At 45.1% G+C, this 26,828-nt stretch overlaps 1 protein-coding gene across 2 annotated transcripts in view; it reads right to left on the reverse strand.

The window, feature by feature from the left end:
• The window catches only part of dennd2b (DENN domain containing 2B), a 489,686-nt gene that overhangs the window by 120,664 nt on the left and 342,194 nt on the right, over positions 1–26,828 (reverse strand). For both annotated transcript variants that reach the window (XM_070899957.1, XM_070899956.1), the window contains exons 11-12: positions 25,223–25,292; positions 13,498–13,575 (exon numbers count right to left, since the gene is read on the reverse strand). In XM_070899957.1, coding sequence (XP_070756058.1) covers positions 13,498–13,575; positions 25,223–25,292 — 148 coding nt within the window. The remainder of the gene's footprint in view (positions 1–13,497; positions 13,576–25,222; positions 25,293–26,828) is intronic.

Here is a 26,828-nt window from a genome sequence, read left to right on the forward strand (position 1 = left end):
ATAATCCATTTTCTTTTAACCATTACCCATCAATCCAAAAAGTCATCCATTTACACCTACTCTTTGTTTTTATTTCCTAGCCATTAGGGGCAGCTACATTCTCTTTAAATACCTTGTTAATTAATTTATGTCACCAGTCTCTTATATGGCCTTCTGAAAATCCAGATATACAACGTCCATTGAATTCCTTTTATCTATACAGTTTGGCTTCCTCAAAGTATTCAATTAAATGAGTCTAACCATTGCAAATACATGCTGCGTGTCCGGATTAGTCCGTGTCTCTAATCTAACATCCCGTATTATAGACTCGAGGGCCTGGGTTTGTTGCTTCTGCAATTCCCAGCTCAGTTTTGTGCCCTTTCACTTTAACGGGTAGAGAGTGCAGAGGTGCAAAACCCAGGCCTAGAATTTCACATAACCAAGGTAAGACTAATTTGCCTATAATTTCTGTGCTAATCCCTTTTCCCTTTCTTGAACAGAGGTGTAAGATTTTTCACCCTTCAGATCTTTAGTACAACTTCTATTTCCAAAGAGATTTGTATAATTATGCTAAGTGCATCAGCTATCTCTAATCTCTCCTGCCTTCCACCCAACACCAACCTTCCCTTTTGTTCTTTCTTCCCCTCCCCCTTTAAGAATGTGTTCTTTTCGAACATGTGGCAGTTCTGACGAAGGGTCATCCCCTGACACGATCTGCTGAGAGTTCCAGCATTCTCTGTTTTTATTTCAGATTCCAGTAACGGCAGTATTTTGTTTTTGTGTTAGTGTTTAATTCACTGCCACTTCTCTTCTAGGAATGCCCACCTAAGGACGTTCTGCTCTTCCCTCAGACGGGATTTCCATTTGTCTCTTTTACCTTGCTTTCTGTTTCCCTTCTCGTGTTTGATCGAATATCTGCCAAGACTCACTTTCACAGCCACGTCTCTTTCCTCAGTAATTGTTTCCGCCTCAGACTTAATCCACGTGGATTCCCACCCCTCATGTTTTGGATCCACCCAGGATTACAGATATCTCCGAGATATTCAACATTCCTCAAACCACTGCCCACATCCTGGGACCTGTACACCACCACATGCACGCTCTCGCCCTCTCTCTTCAGCAGCACTGACTCACTCTATCTCTCAGCTGTCCTGGTCTGCAGTTCCATTTCATCCTTCACCTCATCCGGCACTTTAACCAAAAACTTTTTTCCTTCCTTTCAGGTATCAAGGATCGTAAACTTCAACAACTCTTGGACACCAATGCCCCTCCGGAACCTTCTTCCCCCATACTTCCCTCTGATCCCATCCCTTCTTCCAATCCCACCCCCGCCGTGTTTTCACTATCCCCACTGACCTTCCCCTCTCTGACCCCGAACGATCAGTCCTAAGCAAAGGCCTGAGCTTCATCCCCTTACGCCCCCACCTCAATGAATTTCAAGTTCGGCACGCTGCTGAGCTCTTTTTCAGCCGCCTTCGCCTCCGTGCCCACCTCATCGGCCAGGAGTCTTCCCCCCCCATACAGCTGACCCTTTCTCACATTTTCAGAATTCTCGCTCTACCTCGACCCCTCCCTCTGGCCTCTTACCCTCTCTAGACCGCTTCATTGCAAACTGCCAACAGGACACTGGCCATCTCAATTTCTCTGCTCCCCTCACTCACTCCAACCTCCCTCCCTCTGAAATTGCAGCACTCCACTTGCTCAGATCCAACCCCAACCTTGTCATCAAACCTGCTGACAAGGGTGGTGCTGTTGTTTGGCTGATCACCAACTCTCTGACACCTCCTCCTACCTCCCCCGGACCATGACCCCATTACTGAACATCAAGCCATCATTTCCCAGACCGTCACTGACCTCATCTCCTCTGGAGATCTTCCCTCCACAGCCACCAACCTCATAGTTCCCCAACCCTGCACAGCCCGCATCTACCTCCTTCCCAAGATCCACAAACAGGACTGTCCCGGTAGACCCACTGTTTGAGCCTGTTCTTGCCCCACAGAACTTATCTCTGCCTATCTTAACTATATTTTTTCTCCCCTTGCCCACTCTCTTCCCACCTACATCCACGACTCCTCCGACACCCTCCGTCACTTTAACAGTTTCCAGTTTCCTGACCCAACCGTCTCCTTTTCACCATGGACATCCAATCCCTCTACACTTCCATCCCCCACCAGGACGGCCTGAGGACGCTCCGCTTCTTCCCCGAGCAGAGGCCCAACCACCACCACATTCCTCCGCCCGGCTGAACTTGTTCTCACATTGAACAACTTCTCCTTTAACTCCACTCACTTTCTCCAAATTAAAGGTGTTGCTATGCGAACCCACATGGGTCATAAGAACATAAGAAATAGGAGCAGGAGTAGGTCATACGGCCCCTCGAGTCTGCTCCGCCATTTAATACGATCCTGGCTGATCCGATTATGGACTCAGGTCCACTTACCTGCCCGCTCCCCATAACCCCTTATTCCCTTTTCGTTTAAGAAACTATTTCTGTCTTAAATTTATTCGATGTCCCAGCTTCCACAGCTCTCTGAGGCAACGAATTCCACAGATTTACAACCCTCAGAGAAGAAATTTCTCCTCATCTCAGTTTTAAATGGGCGGCCCCTTATTCTAAGGTCATGGCCTCTAGTTCTAGTCTCCCCCATCAGTGGAAACATCCTCTCTGCATCCACCTTGTCAAGCCCCCTCATAATCTTATACGTTTCGATAAAATCACCTCTCATTCTTCTGAATTCCAATGAGTAGAGGCCCAACCTACTCAATCTTTCCTCATAAGTCAACCCTTTCATCTCTGGAATCAACCGAGTGAACCTTCTCTGAACTGCCTCCAAAGCAAGAATACCCTTTCGTAAGTATGGAAACCAAAACTGCACGCAGTATTCCAGGTGTGGCCTCACCAATACCCTGTATAACTGTAGCAAGACTTCCCTGCTTTTATACTCCATCCCCTTTGCAATAAAGGCCAAGATACCATTGACCTTCCTGATCACTTGCTGTACCTGCATACTATCCTTTTGTGTTTCATGCATAAGTACCTCCAGGTCCCGCTGTACTGCAGCACTTTGCAATCTTTCTCCATTTAAATAATAACTTGCTCTTTGATTTTTTTCTGCCAAAGTGCATGACCTCACTTTCCAACATTATACCCCATCTGCCAAATTTTTGCCCACTCACTTAGCCTGTCTATGTCCTTTTGCAGATTTTTTGTCCAGCTATGCCTTCCTTTTTGTGGGATATGTGGAACATTCTTTGTTCCAGTCCTACTCGGGTCCCCTCCCTCACCTCTTTTTCCGGTACATTGATGACAGTATCGGTGCCGTTTCCTGCTCTCGCCCTGAACTTGAAAATTTCATTCACTTTGCGTCCAGTTTCCACCCTTCCCTCACCTTCATATGGTCCATCTCCAACTCTTCCCTTCCCTTCCTCGACTTCTCTGTATCCATCTCTGGGGATAGGCTTTCGACCAGTATCCACTATAAGCCCACTGACTCCCACAGCTACATGATCTACACTTCCTCCCACCCCGCATCCGGTAAGGACTCCATTCCATTCTCCCAGTTTCTCCGTCTCCGTCACATCTGCTCTGACAACACCATCTTTCACACTAGTGCCTCTGACATGCTTTCCTTTTTCCTCATCCGGGGATTCCCATCTGGCGTGGTTAACATGGCCCTTGACTGTGTCCGTTCTATTTCCCACACCTCTACTCTCATTCCTTCCCCTCCCTCTCAGAACCACGATAGGGTTCCTCTTGAACTCACCTTTCACCCCACCAGCCTCCATGTTCAACGGATCATCCTCCGCCATCTCCAGCATGATCCCAGCACCAATCACATCTTCCCCTCCCCCTCTCAGCGTTCCGAAGAGACCGCTCCCTCTGCGACACCCTGGTCCATTCCGCAGTCACCCCCAGCACCCCCTCCCCTTCCCAAGGGCACCTTCCCGTGCAAGCGTAGGAGATGCAACACCTGCCCTTTTACCTCCTCCCTTCCCACTATCCAGAGCCCCAAATACTCCTTCCAGGTGAAACAACGATTTACTTATACTTCTTTCAACTTAGTATTCTGTATTCACTGCTCACGATGTGGTCTCCCCTACATTGGGGAGACCAAGTGTAGATTGGGTGACCGCTTTGCTGAACATCTCTGTTCAGTCCGTAAGTGTGACCCTGAGCTTCCGGTCACCTGTCACTTTAATTCCCCGCTCCTCGCCCACTCTGATATCTCCATCCTCAGACTCCTGCACTGTTCCAATGAAGCTCAAAGTAAGCTCGAGAAACAGCACTTCATCTTTCGTTTAGGCACTTTACAGCCTTCTGGACTCAACATCGAGTTCCACAATTTCAGAGTATAACATCTGACTATCTTTGGCTCACTTCCCCGCACCCCCACCCCCCCGTATCTTATGGATTTTTTTCTTTCTTTTCTTTTTTTTATCCTTGTATAGCAGCTGGTCATTACTCCGCCAATCACATCCTATCCAGATTAACCTTTTTCTAACTTCTGGCATTACCATTTCAATTCAGCCCATCATCCCTTTTGTCTCTCTAATCTCTCCTGTCTTCCACCCTATCACAGACCTTCCCTTTTGTTTTTTCTTCCCCTCCCCCTTTCAGTGCTAAGAATGTGCTCTTTTCGAACACTCTCCAGTTCTGACAAAAGTTCGTCGACCCAAAACGTTAACTTTGTTTTTCTCTCCACAGATGCTGCCCGACCCGCTGAGAGTTCTCGGTTTTGATTTCAGCTATCGCTTCCTTGGTCTTCCATATTGTGTTCCGAACACAAATGAGACTGCACACAGGGAGGTTAAAGTAACAGTGACCTCAGTCTTTATTAAGACACTCCAGAGTGAGGAACAGGCCTCAGGGGCCGGCTTATATACAGTGCTCCCAAGGGATGCTGGGATCCCTTGGGATTTCAGGGGATGCGCTCTCTGGTGGTGGAACATGGGAGTGCATGCTTTACAGATACACAACATCACTCCCCCCCAAAGTCAAAGTGAAAACTATTTACAAGGTGAGGTGGTCGGGAGCCTTTCTTTCCCTGGTGGACCGCCTCGGTACAATTGTCTTTTCTGGTATGTTGGCTGTGCCCTCGCTGGGCTGGAGTGTTGTTGGCCCTGCAGGGCTGCTGGGGGAGCTTGGCCTTGCTGGGCTGTTGGGTGTGATGGGTTCGATTTCCTGGTGGTGGTGTTGTTGATCCTTTGGGTGTGTGTTTGTGGGCTCGAAAAAGGTGGTGTCTGCTGTGGGTTGTTCAGGGCAGTCTGTAAACCGCAGCCTCGTTTGGTCCAGGTGCTTTCTGCAAATTTGTCCATTGTCTAGTTTGACTACAAACACCCTACTCCCTTCTTTAGATATCACCGTGCCCGCGATCCAGTTGGGACCATGTCCATAGTTTAGCACATACACAGGGTCATTCAGATCAATTTCCCACGACACAGTGGCGAGACCATCGTTTACATTTTGTTGCTGCCGCCTGCTCTCTACCTGATCATGCAGGTTGGGGTGAACCAGCGAGAGTCTGGTTTTAAGTGTCCTTTTCATGAGTAGCTCAGCCGGTGGCACCCCTGTGAGTGAGTAGGGTCTCGTGCGGTAGCTGAGCAGTACTCGGGACAGGTGGGTTTGGGGCGAGCCTTCTGTGACTCATTTAAGGCTCCGTTTGATGGTTTGTACTGCCCGCTCTGCCTGCCCATTGGAGGCTGGTTTAAATGGGGCCGAGGTGACATGTTTGATCCCATTGCGGGTCATGAATTCTTTAAATTCGGCACTGGTGAAACATGGCCCATTGTCACTGACCAGTATGTCAGGCAGGCCGTGGGTGGCAAACATGGCCCTCAGGCTTTCAATGGTGGCGGTGGCGGTGCTTCCCGACATTATTTCACATTCAATCCATTTTGAAAAAGCATCCACCACCACCAGGAACATTTTACCGAGAAACGGGCCCGCATAGTCGACATGGATCATCGACCATGGTCTGGAGGGCCAGGACCACAAACTTAGTGGTGCCTCTCTGGGCGCGTTGCTCAACTGAGCACACATACTGCATTGCCGTATACAGGACTCCAAGTCAGAGTCGATACCGGGCCACCACACGTGGGGTCTGGCTATCGCTTTCATCATTACTATACCCGGGTGTGTGCTGTGGAGATCCGAGATGAACATCTCCCTGCCCTTTTTGGGTAGCACTACACCGTTACCCCACAACAGGCAGTCTGCCTGAATGGACAGCACGTCCTTTTGCCGTTGGAACGGCTTGATTAGCTCTTGCATTTCAACGGGGATGCTGGCCCAGCTCCCATGCAGTACACAATTTTTTACTAGGGACAGCAGAGGATCTCGGCTTCTCCAAGTCCTAATCTGGCGGGCCATGACAGGTGATTTATCATTTTCAAATGCTTCCATGACCATCAGCAAGTCTGCGGGCTGTGCCACCATCAACAAGTTTGCAGGCTGCACCATTTCCACCCCCGTGGTGGGCAATGGTAGCCGACTGAGAGCATCCACACAGTTCTCGGTGCCTGGCCTATGGCGGATGGTATAGTTATACGCTGATAGCGTGAGTGCCCACCTTTGTATGCGGGCTGAGGCATTAGTATTTATCCCCTTGTTTTCAGCGACTAGGGATGTGAGGGGCTTGTGATCGGTTTCCAGCTCAAATTTGAGGCCAAACAGGTACTGATGCATTTTCTTTACCCCAAACACACACACTAATGCCTCTTTCTCAATCATGCTGTCGGTTCTCTCGGCCTTAGATAAGCTCCTGGAAGCATAGGTGACAGGTTGCAACTTCCCCGCAATGTTAGCTTGTTGTAATATACACACACGACTCCATACGACGACGCTTCACATGCTAGCACAAGTCTTTTACACGGGTTATACAATACAAGCAGCTCGTTGGAGCATAGAATGTTTCTGGCTTTCTCAAAAGCAATTACTTGGTTTTTTTTCCCCATACCCAGTTCTCAACTTTACGCAATAATCCATGTAGGGGCTCTAAAAGGGTGCTTAACCCCGGTAGGAAGTTACTAAAATAGTTGAGGAGTCCCAGGAACGACCGCAGCTCCATGACGTTCTGTGGCCTGGGCGCGTTCCTGATAGCCTCTGTCTTGGCGTCTGTGGGCCGAATGCCGTCCGCCGCGATCTTTCTCCCCAAAAACTCCACTTCTGTTGCCATGAAGACGCATTTCGCCCTCTTCAGACACAGCCCTACGCGATCCAGTCGCTGGAGGACCTCCTCCAGGTTTTGTTGGTGCTCGGCGGTGTCCCGAACCGTGACCAATATGTCGTCCTGAAAGACCACCATGCATGGTACCGACTTGAGTAGGCTCTCCATGTTTCTCTGGAAGATCGCTGCAGCCGACCGAATTCCAAACAGGCATCTGTTGTAGATGTACAGTCCCTTGTGCGTGTTGATGCAGGTGAGGCTCTTCGAAGACTCCTCCAGCTCCTGCATCATGTAGGCCGAAGTCAGGTCGAGCTTGGTGAACATCTTGTCTCCTGCCAGCGTCGCAAATAGGTCGTCTGCCTTAGGTAGCGGGTATTGGTCCTGTAGTGAGAAATGATTAATAGTTACTTTTTAATCACCGCAAATCCTGACTGTGCCATCACTTTTGAGTACTGGAACAATCGGGCTGGCCCACTCGCTGAATTCCACTGGGGAGATGATGCCGTCGCGTTGAGCCTGTCCAGCTCGATTTTCATTCACTCCCTGATCAGGTGAGGTACCGCTCACGCCTTGTGGTGAATGGGTCGTGACTCTGGGACCAAGTGGATCCGCACCTTCGCCCCGGAAAAGTTTCCAATGCCTGGCTCAAAAAGGGAAGGAAATTTGTTGAGAACCTGGGTACATGAGGCCTTATCGACATGTGATAGCGCTCGGATGTCATCCCAGTTCCAGTGGATTTTGCCCAGCCAGCTCCTTCCAAGCAGTGTGGGGCCATCGCCCGGGACAATCCAGAGTGGCAGTTCATGCACCGTGCTCTCGTAGGTGACCTTGACCATGGCGCTGCCCAGGACAGTGATAAGCTCTTTGGTGTACGTTCTCAGTTTCGTGTGGATGGGGCTCAGGGCTGGTCTGAGTGCCTTGTTGCACCACAGTCTGTCAAACATCTTTTTACTCATGATGGATTGGCAAGCGCCAGTGTCCAGTTCCATGGCTACGGGTAAGCCATTAACTTTTATGTTTAACATTAGAGGTGGACATTTCGTCAAAAATGTGTGCACCCCGTGTACTTCAGCATCTGGCCTCCTCTCTCTGAAATTGTTTTGATCCACCATGGACCGATCTTCCTCTGCCATGTGGTGGTTAGCAGGTTTTGCAGAGCTTGCAGCTCGTCTGCAAGCTCGTTGGAGGTGCCCCATTGTTCCATAGCTCTTGCAAACATACCATTTGAAGCGGCATGAATAGGCTGAATGGAAGCCTCCACAACGCCAACAAGGTGTGAATTGCCTTGCATTCATCCTTTGTTGGGGAGTCTGAGTCATCTGGGTCACCTGAGGCCTGCTGGCAGTTGCAGACTTGTGTGTTCTGCCCTGTACATTTCTGCTCGCAAACACAGTTCCAATTAATTTGTGAACATTGGTAGCACTTGTGTGCTGAGAGATTTGTTTGGTGTTATCACTGGTGGACATAAATGCCTGTGCGAGGGTCGGTGTCTCTACAGTCAAAAGTTTTCGTAGGATGGTCTCGTGGCCAATGCCCAGTACAAAAAGTCTCTGAGCATTTGCTCCAGGTACCCATCAAACTCACATTGTCCTGCAAGTTGCCTTAGCTCGGCGACGTAGCTCGCCACTTCCTGACCTTCAGATCGCTGGCACGTGTAGAACCGATACCTCGCCATCAGCACGCTCTCCCTCGGGTTAAGATGCTCCCGAACCAGTGTACACAGCTCCTCATATGACTTATCTGTGGGTTTCACCGGAGCCAGAAGATTCTTCATGAGGCTGTAGGTCGGTGCCCCGCAGACCGTGAGGAGGATCGCTCTCCTTTTTGCAGCGCTTCCTTCTCCGTCCAGCTCGTTGGCTACAAAGTACTGGTCTAGCCGTTCAACATAGGCTTCCCAGTCCTCACCCTCCGAGATCTTCTCCAGGATGCCCACAGTCTGCTGCATCTTTGCGATGGATTCATATACTCGTCGCCAGTTATTGTGTTCCGAACACAGATGAGGCTGTACACAGGGAGGTTAAAGTTACACTGACCTCAGTCTTTAATAAGACACTCCAGAGTGAGGAACAGGCATTGGTGGCCGGTTTATATACAGTGCTCCCAAGGGATGCTGGTATCCCTTGGGACTTCAGGGAATGAGCTCCCTGGTGGCAGAACATGGGAGTGCATGCTTTACAGATAATCATCATCATCCATGATCAGTACTTGATTACTTGACTGCATCAGTACTGCTGATCTAGATATCAGTAGGGAAATCAGCCAGGCGCCATGTTCCTGATAGCTATTCAGTGACCCCTGCTGGAAGGCACATGTGTGACATAGAAACATAGAAAATAGGTGCAGGAGTAGGCCATTTGGCCCTTCTAGCCTGCACCGCCATTCAATGAGTTCATGGCTGAACATGCAACTTCAGTATCCCATTCCTGCTTTCTCGCCATACCCCTTGATCCCCCTAGTAGTAAGGACTACATCTAACTCCTTTTTGAATATATTTAGTAAATTGGCCTCAACAACTTTCTGTGGTAGAGAATTCCACAGCTTCACCACTCTCTGGGTGAAGAAGTTTCTCTTCATCTCAGTCCTAAATGGCTTACCCCTTATCCTTAGACTGTGACCCCTGGTTCTGGACTTCCCCAACATTGGGAACATTCTTCCTGCATCTAACCTGTCTAAACCCGTCAGAATTTTAAACGTTTCTATGAGGTCCCCTCTCATTCTTCTGAACTCCAGTGAATACAAGCCCAGTTGATCCAGTCTTTCTTGATAGGTCAGTCCCGCCATTCCGGGAATCAATCTGGTGAACCTTCGCTGCACTCCCTCAATAGCAAGAATGTCCTTCCTCAGGTTAGGAGACCAAAACTGTACACAATACTCCAGGTGTGGCCTCACCAAGGCCCTGTACAACTGTAGCAACACCTCCCTGCCCCTGTACTCAAATCCCCTCGCTATGAAGGCCAACATGCCATTTGCTTTCTTAACCGCCTGCTGTACCTGCATGCCAACCTTCAATGACTGATGTACCATGACACCCAGGTCTCGTTGCACCTCCCCTTTTCCTAATCTGTCACCATTCAGATAATAGTCTGTCTCTCTGTTTTTACCACCAAAGTGGATAACCTCACATTTATCCATATTATACTTCATCTGCCATTCATTTGCCCACTCACCTAACCTATCCAAGTCACTCTGCAGCCTCACAGCATCCTCCTCGCAGCTCACACTGCCACCCAACTTAGTGTCATCCGCAAATTTGGAGATACTACATTTAATCCCCTCGTCCAAATCATTAATGTACAGTGTAAACAGCTGGGGCCCCAGCACAGAATCTTGCGGTACCCCACTAGTCACTGCCTGCCATTCTGAAAAGTACCCATTTACTCCTACTCTTTGCTTCCTGTCTGACAACCAGTTCTCAATCCATGTCAGCACACTACCCCCAATCCCATGTGCTTTAACTTTGCACATTAATCTCTTGTGTGGGACCTTGTCGAAAGCCTTCTGAAAGTCCAAATATACCACATCAACTGGTTCTCCCTTGTCCACTCCACTGGAAACATCCTCAAAAAATTCCAGAAGATTTGTCAAGCATGATTTCCCTTTCACAAATCCATGCTGACTTGGATCTATCATGTCACCTCTTTCCAAATGCGCTGCTATGACATCCTTAATAATTGATTCCATCATTTTACCCACTACCGATGTCAGGCTGACCGGTCTATAATTCCCTGTTTTCTCTCTCCCTCCTTTTTTAAAAAGTGGGGTTACATTGGCTAACCATTCGATCGGAACTGATCCAAAGTCAATGGAATGTTGGAAAATGACTGTCAATGCATCCGCTATTTCCAAGGCCACCTCCTTAAGTACTCTGGGATGCAGTCCATCAGGCCCTGGGGATTTATCGGCCTTCAATCCCATCAATTTCCCCAACACAATTTCCCGACTAATAAGGATTTCCCTCAGTTCCTCCTCCTTACTAGACCCTCTGACCCCTTTTATATCCGGAAGGTTGTTCGTGTCCTCCTTAGTGAATACTGAACCAAAGTACTTGTTCAATTGGTCTGCCATTTCTTTGTTCCCCGTTATGACTTCCCCTGATTCTGACTGCAGGGGACCTACGTTTGTCTTTACTAACCTTTTTCTCTTTACATATCTATAGAAACTTTTGCAATCCGTCTTAATGTTCCTTGCAAGCTTCTTCTCGTACTCCATTTTCCCTGCCCTAATCAAACCCTTTGTCCTCCTCTGCTGAGTTCTAAATTTCTCCCAGTCTCCGGGTTCGCTGCTATTTCTGGCCAATTTGTATGCCACTTCCTTGGCTTTAATACTATCCCTGATTTCCCTTGATAGCCACGGTTGAGCCACCTTCCCTTTTTTATTTTTACGCCAGACAGGAATGTACAATTGTTGTAGTTCATCCATGCGGTCTCTAAATGTCTGCCATTGCCCATCCACAGTCAACCCCTTAAGTATCATTTGGGCAAGGTAGCAAAGAGTGATTGGCTCCTATATTGCAACAGTGTCTACACTTGAAAAGATCCCATGGCAGGGGAGATCTCCCAGTATCCTGGATGATATTTCTCCCTTATTCAGGACCACTAAAATTGATTATCTGGTCATTTATATTATTGCTGTTTGTGGCAGCTTGATGTGTGCAAATTGGCTGCCGCATTTCCTACATTACCACAATGGCCACTTTTCAAAAGTACTTCATTGGTTGTAAAGCACTTTGGAATGTCCATAGATCATGTAAGGTGCTATATAAAATGCAAGTACTTCTTTCTTTCAATGGAATTGTATGCTTGCAAGAGCCAATGCCTTGAGTCAAGCAGGAGAGCTGAATAGGTTGGAGAGAGGGTTAAATTTATAAAAATCTTTATTTTGGAAAATCATGTGATCTTTGAATAAGTGGTAATGAAACCCACAATTAAATAGTAGAAGGAATGACTTGCTGCACATGTGATGGTTGGAGGAATTTTCAGAATTGATGCTTGAAATTCGAGGCATTCTCTGGGAATTAATATAAATCAAGAGATTTAGGGCCCTCACTCACATTTTACAGATTGCTGCTGGTCTGCTCTAAAGGTTTGGCAAATTCATACTGAAGACTTTCTTTTGGCCCTGGATTAAGACTGACAACATTTTTATTCATTTACTGTTTAGTTTTAAACGCAGCAGACTCCTCACAGATAAAATAAGGTACATTTTCATTTTCTCTGCATGGATAGTTATTTGGCAGAACAGAGCTCCCGTTATAGAACCAATCCATTTTTCAATCCATTGAACTCATTGCTCAAGTAGTAAAGATGAAAATTTACCCCAAAACGGTCCAAAACATTGATTAGAATCAAACCTGCGTATATCAGCATGGTGTGCAACATTAGTGACTCCATAAGAAACAGATTTGGAACTTGGTACCAATCTAACCATATTCGGCTATTGCCAAGACATTGATGATATGATTCTATGATATGTAACTGATGATATCTAAATGAGTCTAGTGCTTTTACTTTATCAACTAAAGGTGATATGAGTTATAGATATGGTTAATATAGTGATACACCACTTTTTTGACGTAAGCTGCACTTCAAATAAAACATTGGACTTAAACACTGCTGTTGGAAGTGTACCTCCGCAGTACTCCTTCGACCCGCGAAAGGTTACAAAAGTACCTCCTGGCGCTGAGCCTGTGAAAAGTTGTGGTCTCAGGCCTCAAGGCGGAGGGCAGCATATAATGGTCCACGGATCCCAGGGACACAGGCACCTGGGATCAGGTGGGCCCAGTCCTCCATTATACCAGCAGAATTCCATTTTAATCATTTACAAAGGGAATCTGCTAATGGAATGAAATGGAATTCCAAAATCTAATAATCATACAACTGAAATTGAAATTTATTCATAATTACCTTCATTCCGCCAATCTCATTAAAAATTAATGTTTTGAAAATAATGTTATACATCATTATAACTGTAATCTGGGCCAATAGTTGCATAAACTCATTGCATACAGTGTATGGGCATAATTTAGGATATGAAAATGATATTTGATTAATGGCCTGCGCCTGCATGCACAAATAATAATTTGATTTTCAGGAGTGTTAATTCTTGATCTTGTGCATTGTGTTCATGTTGAAAGCATTGATCATCTTGGGGCCCATTTAGTGGCATTTACTGAAAATAGTAAGACACAGTGGCTAAGTGATTCATGCAAAACTATCCCACATTTGACTTTTTTCAGATCTCTGATGGGAAACTGCCTCCTAATCCTTGATTAGCAGGAAACCCTCATCTCTCTGACATCTTCTGCAGAAGTCAATATAAGCTAAAGTTTGCCATTCAACGTGTAACACTCTACCTTTGAGAAGAGGGTGAAACAGCCCAGACGACTGATGACGCAATAAACCTCTGGTAAGCGAGGGCCTTTTCCACTCGGCTGAAATTAAAAGAATAAAAGTTATAGAAATTAAACATACTCACCCTACAATATTAAAGATACCTGTTCAATAGTATTAAAGATTCTTGCCCTCCAATATTACTCATCCTACAATATTAAAGATTCTCGCCCTATACTATATATAATTAAAAAGCTTTTAGGTATGAAAAAAAACAAATTTTCACATAATCTACAAAAATGGCTTTCTAATAGCAGGAAAGGGGTACTGAAGGAATGATCAGCCATGATTTTATTGAATGGCGGTGCAGGCTCGAAGGACCGAATGGCCTACTCCTGCATCTATTTTCTACGTTTCTATGTTTCTAATCCAAGAGGCATCATCTTGATGCTGATGGACTGAGGCCACTGCATTATAAAATTATTGTTCTTAGGGTTCCTTTTGTATCAGATGATATGAAACTTGGCAAATTAGTAGATAGTGATGATGATGATTAAGAAAAGAAAGACCAAGAAAGAACATAAGAACATAAGAAATAGGAGCAGGAGTAGGCCATACGGCCCCTCGAGCCTGCTCCGCCATTCAATATCATGGCTGATCTGATCATAGACTCAGCTCCACTTCCCCGCCCGCTCCCCATAATCCCTTATTCCCTTATCGTTTAAGAAACTGTCTATTTCTGTCTTAAATTTATTCAATGTCCCAGCTTCCACAGCTCTCTGAGGCAGCAAATTCCATAGATTTACAACCCTCAGAGAAGAAATTTCTCCTCATTTCAGTTTTAAATGGGCAGCCCCTTATTCTAAGATCGTGCCCTCTAGTTTTAGTCTCCCCCATCAGTGGAAACATCCTCTCTGCATCCACCTTGTCAAGCCCCCTCATAATCTTACCTCTTGATAAGATTACCTCTCATTCTTCTGAAGTCCAATGAGTAGAGGCCCAACCTACTCAACCTTTCCTCATAAGTCAACCCCTCATCCCCAGAATCAACCTAGTGAACCTTCTCTGAACTGCCTCCAAAGCAAGTATATCCTTTCGTAAATATCCTTTCATAAAGAAGACAGGAAGTAGTGATTAGGTAATGCCAAGTTGAATTTTAAAACTTGTAGATTGTGGGGGAGGATGGGAAGACGAGGGAATTAAGAAATCCAACAGTTTTGAGGTTCTGGGAAAGAATGAGTTTAAGTGAGTGACTGTGCAAATGGGTTTTGATTTTAATACTGTGATTGCAAGGTGGAGAAAGAGCATGCAGTATGCCATATTTGGAGTTTAGGAGGAACAAGAATGAAAAGTTCAATGGAGCAGTGACCTTGCACACCTTGTGCTGTAGCTACAGTTAAAAGCCAAAGATTTCCTTTTGGTTGCCATGAAGTGTACGTTAATGAAGATATTAATAGATCAAGGCAAGTTGGAGTTCACATCTGTCCAAAGAGATGAATCTCTTTCCCTTATTAGGTATTGAATTGCTCCTGAAAGCACTGACCGATTAAATCAACTATGTAAAGTTTTTTCTTAAAATCACACTGTCAAATCCACTGGAATGTGGACACCTTGCCAGGGACCTTGGATAGCCAGCAGCCCATAGCTGTCTTTGGTCAATGCCAATAAAAACACTTTGTCCCAGGAGCATCTATATGAATTAAAACAAAACGAATGAAAAATGAGATTTCCTTTTATAACTCTAATGGATCTTAAGTAAAAGGGAAGATTAGGGCCTGGAATTTTGTCGGAGCTGCCCCTGCTCTACCACCATAACTACACTGGGAGTGCAGCAGGAACCCTGTTTATGCAAGTAAACGGGGCTTCTGCCAAACTTCCAGTAAAGTTCCGTCAAGAAAATTCCCTTACAGAACATACCAATTAATGTATTGATACTTTTTCTAGCTTTAACCATCCCACTTGAAGGGCTCAATTTTGGGCAGGAGTTGCTCCGTTTGTTTTTGGAGTAACTTGATTTTTCTGGCGTAACTTAAATATCCCCATTTCGCACATTCAATTTGCACCAGTGTAAGTGAGTTGGTTACGATTTAGTTAGTTTAGTTTTTTTTCTCAAAAGGGGGCGTTACCAGCCACCTACACCAGTTCTGCCCATTTAGGCCACTTTGGCCAGTTAATAGTTACTCCAAACCTACTTAGACCAGAATATGTGGCCACTTCAGAAAACCCTTGTGGAGAGTTAAGAAATCAGCGCCGGTAGGTACATCGGAGACCATTCGGCCTGGGATAGGGGCGGGAGGCCAGCAGAACTGATAGCTGCTGCTGGATGATTTCTATCAGTTCTCCTGCCCGCCCGCCCCTAGCTCTAGCCGAGTGAGTTTCAAAAGATTAAAATTTAATTTGGTCACTAATAAAGAAATTTAATGACTAAAGAATGTGAATAGGATCAAACAGATATGCAGGACATCATATGACAAACTTTGCAAAGTTAATTTACTATACAACAGAAGCATTCATGGAAGCTTAAACTACAAAAATAAAAAAAGTAAAAGATAGTTGAATTAAATTGCCCTAATTTCAACTAATTTAAACAACTATTGTTTGCAATGATTATACTGGATCGATCGCACTGGGAGGCCACTCGGTCAGGGCTAGGGGCGGGCAGGCAGGAGAACTGATGGAAATCATCCAGGCTGGAGCACTAACAGTTCTCCTGCTCACCCGCCCCTAGCCCTGGCCAAGTGGCTTCCCAGTGCGATTTCTAGATGATTAAAGCTTCAAATCAACTACCCCTACTCACAGCAACATTTGGCCAGCATCGGGTCCCACACACAACAGCTGCAGCAAGACACGGGGGCACAAGACACAGCAAGGCTGGGGGCAAGGAGCTACTGCGCATGCGCGGACACTCCATTGAGCATGTGCAGACGTCCCGGCACTGTTTTTGGCGCAGGACACTGGCTTCACCCTCGACTGGACTGGCCTCGCTGCGTGACCACAGGGAGGAGGCTGGACAGCGGCCAAAGTGGGGAGGAATTCTTTCGGCGCACATCTGAATGGAGAAAAGCGGCGCATCTCCGGTAAGTACACTGAAAAAAGGGATGGGCCAAAATTGAGCCCTTTGTTTCTTCCTTCCCTAAATAAAATCATGAACATCTGCCAACACATATCGCCTCCAAGTGAAGCAGACAATGCCATCCAATCACACCAAGAATGGGTCATGTTTCGCAACTTTTAACATTGCTGCTGGATAAGATTGTGTTGAATTGTGTCAACTCCCTGGTGTCAGACAATCTGTCGCTGTGGGATATTGGACGGGTAGGCACCAGCCAGACAACTGGTGCAGCTAAATATATTTGTGGCTGCTGCTTTTTGCTTGTGAGCCAGAATTAAGAAGCCATGACCACAGTAATCTCAAAATAACTTCTTAGCCACATTGCTTCCTCGAGTTAGCCAAACAACTGATGTAGAGAACTGTTGCTTCTCGAAGGAAAGAGCAGCGTCTGAGATTGTGATAGACTTGAAACATAAATATTAGAGATGCATCTTTTTCTGCTGCCAATGAACATATTGGCATTTCAAAACAAAATTCCATGTTGTAGAACTTTTAAATTTAAGTGGGGATTTTTTTTTGTGTGTAAAGTTCAAGCTAAAATCAAAATACTGCGGTTGGAATCTGAAATAAAAACAGAAAATGCTGGAAATACTCAACAGGTCAGGCAGCATCTGTGGAGAGAGAAACAGAGTTAACGTTTCAGTTCGATGACCCTTTGTGAGAACTGGAAACAGTTAGAGATGTAACAGGTTTTTCTCTACAGGTTACATCTCTAACTTTTTCCAGTTCTCCTGAAGATCATCGACCTGAAACGCTAATTCTGTTTCTCTCGCCACAGTTGCTACTTGACCTGGAGTATTTCCAGCATTTTCTGTTTTTAAGTTCAATATAAATCATTTTACTATACGGTCATTGTACATGCCAATCTCGAAAGCTCACAAAAACTTTTTTTAAAAATCCCATACAACTCAAAAACCCTGAATGTAGGCCCATGACCAAGGGCACTGCTTTCAGCTGGTTGAATAGGTTACATTCCTTTTTAATTACAAGGGATTTAAGGATTTTTATCAGTGTTTTGGGGATCATATTCAGTAATTTGATTTGTTTTTCTGTGAAAACTGAAACCCAATGACCTTACCTATAATGTGAGAATGGGTAGACCATGGGCCCAAATTTGCCCAGGAGTTGCTTCGTTTTGTTTGGAACAAGTTGATTTTTCTGGAATATCTTAAAAATCCCCATTCTGCCCATTTAATTTGCGCCAGTGTAAGTGAGTTAGTTAGGGTTTTTTTTAGTTTAATTTTTATTTCCAAAAGGGGACGTTACCAGCCACCTACACCTGTTTTGGCCATTTAAGCCAGTTTGGACAGCTAATAGTTGCTCCATAGTAACTTAGGCCAGCGTATGTGGCCACTTATGGCCGCACAAAAAACCCTTGCGGAGAGTTAAGAAATCAGCGCAGGTAGCCAGAGATGGGGGGGCGGGGGCGGGAGGGGGGAAGGGAAGCAGAGAGGACCTTGCAAAGCACTAAACATCTTCACAACAACATTTAAGAAGCATAAAAACCATAAATAAAAAATAAAAAATAAAACTCAAGTCCAACCTTCATAACTCAGCCTGGGAAGTCAGCAGGCCTGCTGGTGCGAGAGACCGCTCTATTGGGGATAGGTGCAGGTGAGTGAGACACCCGGGCGGGAGAGAGAGCGCAGGCAACTGGCCACACACAACACACAGCAGGCTGGTCTCACAGAACACGGAGACTGCAGGAGTCAACTCCGAGGGACTGCTGGACTTCTCCTCCGAGGAACCGCTGATTCTCCCCTTCCTCTCCCCGCCCTCCATCAAAACTCTCCTCACTTAACAAATCACAACCATCAATAAATAAAAAATAAAACTCAAGTCCTACCTCGGCCCGAGAAGTCAGCGGGCCGGCCAGCCGGTGCGGGGGGCCACTTGGCCGGGGTTAGATGTGGGACTGTCTCCATGACATGCAGCAGCCCGGCGCGTGTCGTGATGCCACTCGGCCGGAGATAGGGGCAGGACATCGGGTCCCACACTGCAGAGGAGCTACTGTGCATACACAGAACCTCCAGTGCCTCACGTGAGTGCGCCGAAAAAACCGGAGGGCCAAATTTGGGCCCAGTGAGAGTACAGTTGAGCATGAGCTTGTTGTAACTGAAGGTGTAGACATACCCAATATTCCATCACATCTTGCAGGGGGAAATGAACTGAAGCGCACGCAAGTGCGTCTTTTGCAGTAGCAGATTTAGACATTTCTGAGGAGAAATAAGAGCACTGAAGGAACAAAATGTATTTCCTAGGAAGATTGAGGGCATGTCTGCCAGGAAATATTGATATCTGACACACTTCTGGTACATTTTCCCACATTTTGGAGTGTACTGTAATTCTGCCCTCTAAGCTAAAAATGGAGAGTACAGCGCACTCGAACTCCAGGTCAATCCACCAATGCTACAACATCCTCCGAAAAAGAGCTTCTTTCAGAACTGTCAAGAACAGACACACTGAGGCTGTCCCTTACGATCCAATTAATCATTGATAAAGGCATCGAATAGGATGAGTGACAGTGGATAATTTTGTCTCATTCCTCATTTCAGGCAGGTTCAGTGGGTTTACCATTCAGTCTTACACATTTCCTTTACTTGGAAGCAAAGAGGTTTGGTGCATGTTTTTTTTCCAGTAAATATATCAAGTCGGGGGAATGTGTCAGTCTTTGCTGCCTATTTAGGAAGATTTGTATAATGACCAGTGTGATATGATCTTGGTCTTTTCAGAAACGTGAATTTTGGATCCTAAAAAATTAAATTTGAAGCCAAATTCCAAAAGGAAAACAAAACATGTAGGATGGCTTTAATTTGAAATGGCAGATTAGTGCAAGTTTAAATTCAAAGATTTATTTAAATTGACAGCAAATTTCTGTAATAAATTCAAGCAAGGATCCACATGGATTGACAGACAATTGTTGTAATAATGCCAACAAGCTCTCCTTACCTACTGATTGCCTAGACTAAGAAGTGAGGGATCCTATCATGCAGGATACAGTCTTGCATGACCGGTGGAGATGAGTTATGGAGCGATCGCAGCATAGTGCAGGAAATAAGAATTCCCGCTAATTTCTAAATGCATAAAAACTCTGTCTGAAACACTGTTGTCTGCATAAAGTGCAGGTAGTTGGCACGTCTGGTCTGGAGTGAGAGGTTAGCAAAATATATTTTCTCAGAGGCAGAAAAAATATACCCCAATGGTTGTTATGCAGCCTTCTCCAAGGTCGGTTCCTACATTTGTTGGTATCACATACTTACAAATATACAACTGTTAACTGTAGGGTAATCTACTAAAACATTGTAAGTCATGTGAGTGCCATTGCAAACATTTACTTCAAAAGAAAAAAATGTAAATTCTGGAAAAGGTCACTTGTTTCCAGAAGGATTAGCTCTGGCTCTGCATCAGCCAGTAGGAGATACAGATATGTTAACCAGGATGCTATGCAAAATATTGTGCGAGTGTAGAAATTGTTTCTGATTTCGGGGTGACGTTAACTTCCTTGGGAGTGATTGCTCAACTGCATGGAAATACTGAACTGGCTATAACTGGAGAGATTCAAGGTTCGTCAAGAATTCCCAAATGTTGTTCCCATTACATCGTTTCAGGCTTGGGTTTGGTACTTTTTGAAAATACAATTTGCATTCATAAAATAATACAAACACAGTGCAAATCACTCGTCCATACACACGTTCTATCATTTCCCTATCTAGTTATAAAGAAAGAAATAATGGGGCAGATTTTGCAGTTAACAGCATACCACGGAGTACGCCGCTGGCATCTGAATATAATGCTCATTCACCTGATGGGGACCCTCCTTCGCGAACTTGCTGTTTGACGTTGCGTACTAGAAGGCAACGTAATGGCCCACGAATCACAGGAGTGCAGTGTGTGCGGGAGCGTATCTGGGATCTCGTGGGCCTGGGCCTCCAATCACCATAAATCGCCATCCCCATTATAACTCAACTTCGTTAATTAAGCATACATTAATTTAAACCTTCATTACTAGAGCCTTTTGAGATTTAAATGTGAATAAACATCAATAGAATATATTTTTGTAACATGTACTTTGTGTATGTTTAATTAACAAAGTTGTGTTATGAATGGGGATGGCGATCTATGGATCAGTTGAAACACCTCAAATAATACACTCGGATCGCAGAAAACTGAACAGTCCGACTGCTGAGAATATATTCACGTATGGCCCTGACCACCTCTTAGTTAATCCTTTGCCTTAGGCGCAGACATCCGTACAAAATCTTGGACATTTTATGGAATGTAAAGGTGGAAAAACAATAGCACTATTTCCCTCCTCGATAACTGATCCGGGAGGAAAATGATGTTTAAACATGATGAACGATGCTTTGGATCTTTTGAGGTATTCTCTTACACTGGTGCAAACAGGCTCCTGTGCCTGCTTGCACCAGCCATAAAGTTTTTGTACATAATTGCTGGGCACTCTGAGGATTTCCCCATCAGTGTGGATCATCAGTCATGTCGTTACCTGACAGATTGCAAGTTTGAGATTTAGTGCATGCACAAAATCATGAACTTGCGATCCATTTCAAAGGCGGTATGGCGGCGTACATTGAGTGTTCGCCATCATACCCACGGCAAACTCTGGCCCATTGTATGTTTACATTGTGCCTTTCATACCTTCAGGACATCCCAAAACATTTTACAGCCAATGGATTACTTTTGAAGAGCAGCCATTATTGTTATGTAGGTAACCATAGCAGCCAATTTGCAATCAGAAAGAGCAAATGAGATGAGGGACCAGTTAATCTGTTTCGCTGGTTAGGTTGAGAAATGAATATTGACTAAGACACTGGGGGGAATCCTTGCTCTTCTTTGAATAGTACCCTAGGGTCTTTTACATCCACCTGAAATGATATAGCTTTGCTTTAATGTTTCATTTTAAATATTGTGTGTTCAACTCCTGGAATGAAGCTCGAGCCCATGACCTCTGATGCAGAGGCAACTGAACCAAGCAGAAACCTGTATGAACTGCTAGTAATATTATTCTCTCTGAGTACAGCTACAGTAACAGGAAGGTGCATTATTCCCTTTCTGTTTTTATGGCTCCCACAACTTGCCCAGAAACAGGATCTTCGCCCAAATTGACCTATGCACTGGGATCTCTTAGAGAACCATAGAATCTTACAGCAATGGAAGAGACCACTCGGCCCATCGTACCTGTACCAGCTCTTTGAAAGAGCGATCCAATTAGTCCCACTCCCTGCTCTTTCCCCATATACCTTTAATTTTCTCCCTTTCAAGCATGTATCTAATTCCCTTTTGAAAGGTACTATTGAATCTGCTCATTTAAAAAAAAATTGTCAATCTCTTCTAATTTCCATAATAGTTGTGGGAAGGAGGTGGGGGTAGGAAAGGGGAAGCAGACTCGTTCCTGGCAGTGGTGGTGACTTTAACTATTATTACTAGCAGGCTGGCCCAGACCGATGTCTACATCTGATCCCTTATGCTATGGAAGATATATATCTATTTTCTCAAACTAGCTCTGTGACAGCAAGGTTTACTGCCCTGAAAAAAATTAAGTTATTGTCTGTAAAAAAATCACTGGCTTCCAGATATATTTGCTCCAGCTCCACAACCTCTACATATGGTCACTAACTCACACAGCATTATCCAATTGATCTTCAGGATTTTAAACTCCTGATCAAAATGCTATATTCGCGAGCATAACTAACAGATGATGTTGATGTAACTGCAAGCCAAGGACTGCTATTATGTAAGAAGTTATGAGATTGCTTGAGCAGTTTTCTATGCTGACCACCTAAGCTGTAAGCATAAAATTGGGCCAATCACTCAGGAGTCATGTGTAGCTCTAAATGGAACCATATGCAGTCTAAACCTCCTAGCAATGTTTTTTCAAGGCATAACAGCTGGGGAATTTATTGAAAATATATTAATACTACAAATGGGAAAAGCAATACAAAACCCGCCACTTAATGGGTACCTTTTTAATAATTGTGATCATATAAAAGGAACATATGCTCAGACAAATTTGAAGAGTGAATTACTTGCCATGAAGTCTACATAGTATCGGTTTACTCGGATCGGTTGGAGTCAGGGGGTATTTTGCTTGCTTCACAACTGTTTTCGTTTGAAGATCTCATTTATTCACAATAAGCTGTTCTACTTTACAAAGGCATGAAAATATCAAACAGATAATTTAATGCGATTGTAATGAATCTAAGTTTTAGGTTCATAAAGATTGAACATAATAAGAAATAGCAGGAGTAGGCCATTAGGTCCCTTGAGCCTGCTCCGCCATTTAATAAGGTCATGGCTGATCTAAGAATTTCTGGGCCACAACCAGAAGAACGATATGAAATGCCTGGGAGGGCCCACTTTCATTGTGTGGGTGACTTGTATGAAGTATTTCATTCAGAGCTTCAACAGTGGCACACTGGATATCAGTTTTTGAAAGATCCTAGGAATAGTCTTGGAAAGACATGGATGCACCAGTTCTAGGCCATTCCATCCCTTTATTTATTATTTCCAATCCAAACATACTTGAGAATGTAATTCAGAGTTTTAACAAAACTTTGGGATGGATTTTAGTGCAACCCACCCAGGCTCCACAAGGAAATCTCAGGCCTCCCCAGTGCTGGACCACTACCCTCATCTCGTGAGATCCTGTCAGGACCCCCTTCCCCACACTTGCCTGCGTGCCTGTGTGTGGCCATGGGACACACGATTTAAGAAGGGAGAAAGGGATAGACTGAGTAATTACAATAACCTCAATTGTGAGAAAATTATTGGAAAAAATCCTGAAGGACGGGATAAATCTACATTTAGAAAGACATGGGTTAATCAGGGATAGTCAGCACGGATTTGTTAAGGGAAGGTCATGTCTGATTAACTTGATTGAATTTTTCGAGGAGGTAACTAGGAGGGTCGATGAGGGCAGTGCGTTTGATGCAGTGTATAAGGATGTTAAGCAAAGCTTTTGATAAGGTCCCACATGGCAGACTGGTCACAAAAGTAAAGGCCCCTGGGATCCAGGGCAAAGTGGCAAGTTGGATCCAAAATTGGCTCAGAGGCAGGAAGCAAAGGGTAATGGTTGATGGATGTTTTTGTGACTGGAAGGATGTTTCCAGTGGTGTTCCGCAGAGCTCAGTGCTAAGGTCCCTTGCTTTTTGGGGTATACATCAATGATCTAGACTTGAATATAAGGAGTGTGATTAAGAAGTTTGCAGATGACATAAAAATAAGCTGCGTGGTTGATAATGAAGAAGAAAGCTGCGGACAGCAGGAAAATATCAACCAGGTGGGCAGAACAGTGGTAAATGGAAGTTAATCCAGAGAAGTGTGAGGTAATGCATTTGGGGAGGGTTAACAAGGAAAGGGAATACACATTAAACGGTAGGACATTGAGAAGTGTAGAGGAACAAAGGGACCTGGGAGTGCAGGTCCACAGATCCCTGAAGGTAGCAGGCCAGATGGATAAGGTGGTTAAGAAGGCATATGGAATGCTTGCCTTTATAGCCGAGGCATAGAATACAAGAGCAGGGGGGATTATGCTTGAACTGTATAAAACACTGGTTAGGCCGCAGCTGGAGTACTGCGTGCAGTTCTGGTCACCGCATTGCAGGAAGGACGCGAATGCACTGGAGAGGGTACAGAGGAGATTTATGAGGATGTTGCCGGGAGTGGAGAATCTTAGCTATGAGGACAGATTGGATAGGCTGGGTTTGTTTTCCTTGGAACAGAGGAGGCTGAGGGGATACCTCATTGAGGTGTATAAAATTATGAGAGGCCTAGATATAGTGGCTAGAAAGGGCCTATTTCCCTTAGCGGTGGGGTCAACAACCAGGAGGCATAAATTTAAAGTAATTGGTAGAAGGTTTAGAGGGGATTTGAGGGGAAATTTCTTCATGCAGAGGGTTGTGGGGGTCTAGAACTCGTCTGAAAGAATGATAGAGGCAGAAACCCTCACCACATTTAAAAAAGTACTTGGATGTGCACTTGAAGTGCCGTAACCTGCAGGTTTATGGACCTAAAGCTGGAAAATGGGATTAGGCTGGATAGCCTCTTGTTGGCCGGTGCAGACACGATGGGCCAAAATGGCCTCCTTCCGTGCTGTAAACTTCTATGATTCTGTGATTTTCTGTAGGCTGGCAGCCACTTCCCATGCCAGGTGGGAAGCAGACTGGTGCATATTATAATGAGGCCCAGCAGTGAAAAAAATCACCGTGGCCTTAAGCTGCTGACAGGCAGGTCAGGAACTAGCTGACTCCGGTGGTATCCCGCTGTGACTATTTTAACTTTCCCCAACTCTTTCCCCTTCACCTCATAGAGTGCTCGGACATAACACTGTACTTCATCTGGCAGCCTGACTGAGAACTGTTAAAATCAAGGTCCAGTGATGCTCAAATTCATGGCTGTCTCTTTAGGAGGCACAGACTGTCACACCACCTAGTTCGTCTCATACTTGTCTAATTTGGCTAGATGCCTGACAGTTTCTCAGTACCTAAATTTCTAAAATATATATTTAACAATGAAAGCTAGCATTTGAGGGTAGGAAAGAAGGCTGTCATTTAAGTATTTAGCTGTAGACTTTACACTTTGAGCGAGGGTGTCAGTGTGGCGTGGAGAAGCATACTCACCAATAATCGTCTGCAATAACCAAATCGGCGACTCCCATCTTCCCCAGTGAGCATGAACGAGAACGTTTCACTGGAACAGATGGTTGTTACAAGTTACTCAAAGGCAAGTCTAGTGAAAACACACTGAGGGAGTTCCTCCTGACTAAATCTGATTCTCCTGCTAGTAAGTTAAATACTTTACATTATCACCAAAACTTCCATTACAATTGATTTCTTTTAACCCTTTAAACAATGGGATTTCATGCTGTGTCATCAGCATTGCAGCTGTGTATGGATGGACTGAATTATGAAATCAATTGTATTGTCACACAGAACTTTATTTTTTTCATTAATTGCCCTGATTTTTTTTTGAGGAAGATGACATTTTTATCAAGGGATGTTATATTTGAAAGTGTTCTCCTAGTATAACCGGAAATAGGCAGCTTTAAACATTCTGCACATTGTGTGCAGCACTGTTTTATCTTGGCATGTTTTGCCATCCTTTGGTTTTTACTTAATTATTTTTTTAATTCTAGACGCTGGTGCAATCTGTGACAAATTTACCATCTCATTGTGGTGTTCCCAAATACCCTTATTTTTCCAAATTTAACGTGTAGAAGACCCTTTATAGCAGCATCCCTTTCAAAACGTGACTTTTTACCTTTTCCTTATCACATTTGGAGCTTCTACAACAGCTTAACAGGGCTTATTGGAACTTCAGTAAACTGCACCTCGAGGGAATGGACTGAGTGAGCAGACAATGGCTTTCGCACTATCACAAAGGGATACAGATCTGAATTCCAGACTTAAGCATCATTCCAGTCCCACTGCCCATGGTGAATACACCTCTTCACTGGATGTTGGCATGGTTCATGTTGCACCAAGACATGAAGGGGTATTTTAACCACAAAAAAATGGGCAGGTTTGGGTCAGGTAGGAGCTTAAAGTAAAGGGGGCGGGCAACTAACCTGCTTCCAGGAGGTGGGTTGGCATGTTAATTATGATAATGAGGCTGAAAGGCTCGCATTTAATCTGCTTTGCAGGTTTAACTGTGGCTGGCCAGGGTTCCCGGGCTTCAGGATTCCCGGCAGTTACGGTGAGGGGTTCCAGCATCAGAGAGCAATCCTTGTGGGCCGGGAGGGTCAGAAGTGCTTCACCATGACCTCCTAAGCTCCGCCACCCTCAGTACACCACCCCCATTCAAACCTCCCCCTCTCCCCCCAGGATCAGATCTCCCTCCTGGGTGAGGGATCGGACCCACAGAGTCAGGGATCGGATTCCTCCCATCCCTGGGGCTGGGGCTCGGACCTACCTGGGACTGTGGCCTCTTCTCCAGCATTCGCCGCTCAACTGGAAGCCAGTCTGTCAATCAGACTGACCTCTGGCGGGGAACCAGTGACATCACATGCCGCTGTGGAACTAAATCTCCACAGTGCATGGGGAAAGGCAAACGTCTGGGTTTTCTGGATGCCACCTACTCCCAGTGCGTGAGAATGTTAACATTTCCCCCATGGTACTTGAACGCTCAACCTGTCCACTCCTTCAGAGGTCGAACCAGTCCCCACACGCAAACATACATTCTGCCAACAAGTAGTCAGATGGCACCGATAGCAGTCTTTACTCCAGA

The sequence above is a fragment of the Pristiophorus japonicus genome, chromosome 14 (assembly GCF_044704955.1).
Source record: "Pristiophorus japonicus isolate sPriJap1 chromosome 14, sPriJap1.hap1, whole genome shotgun sequence".
In the NCBI taxonomy this organism is placed as follows: domain Eukaryota; kingdom Metazoa; phylum Chordata; class Chondrichthyes; family Pristiophoridae; genus Pristiophorus; species Pristiophorus japonicus.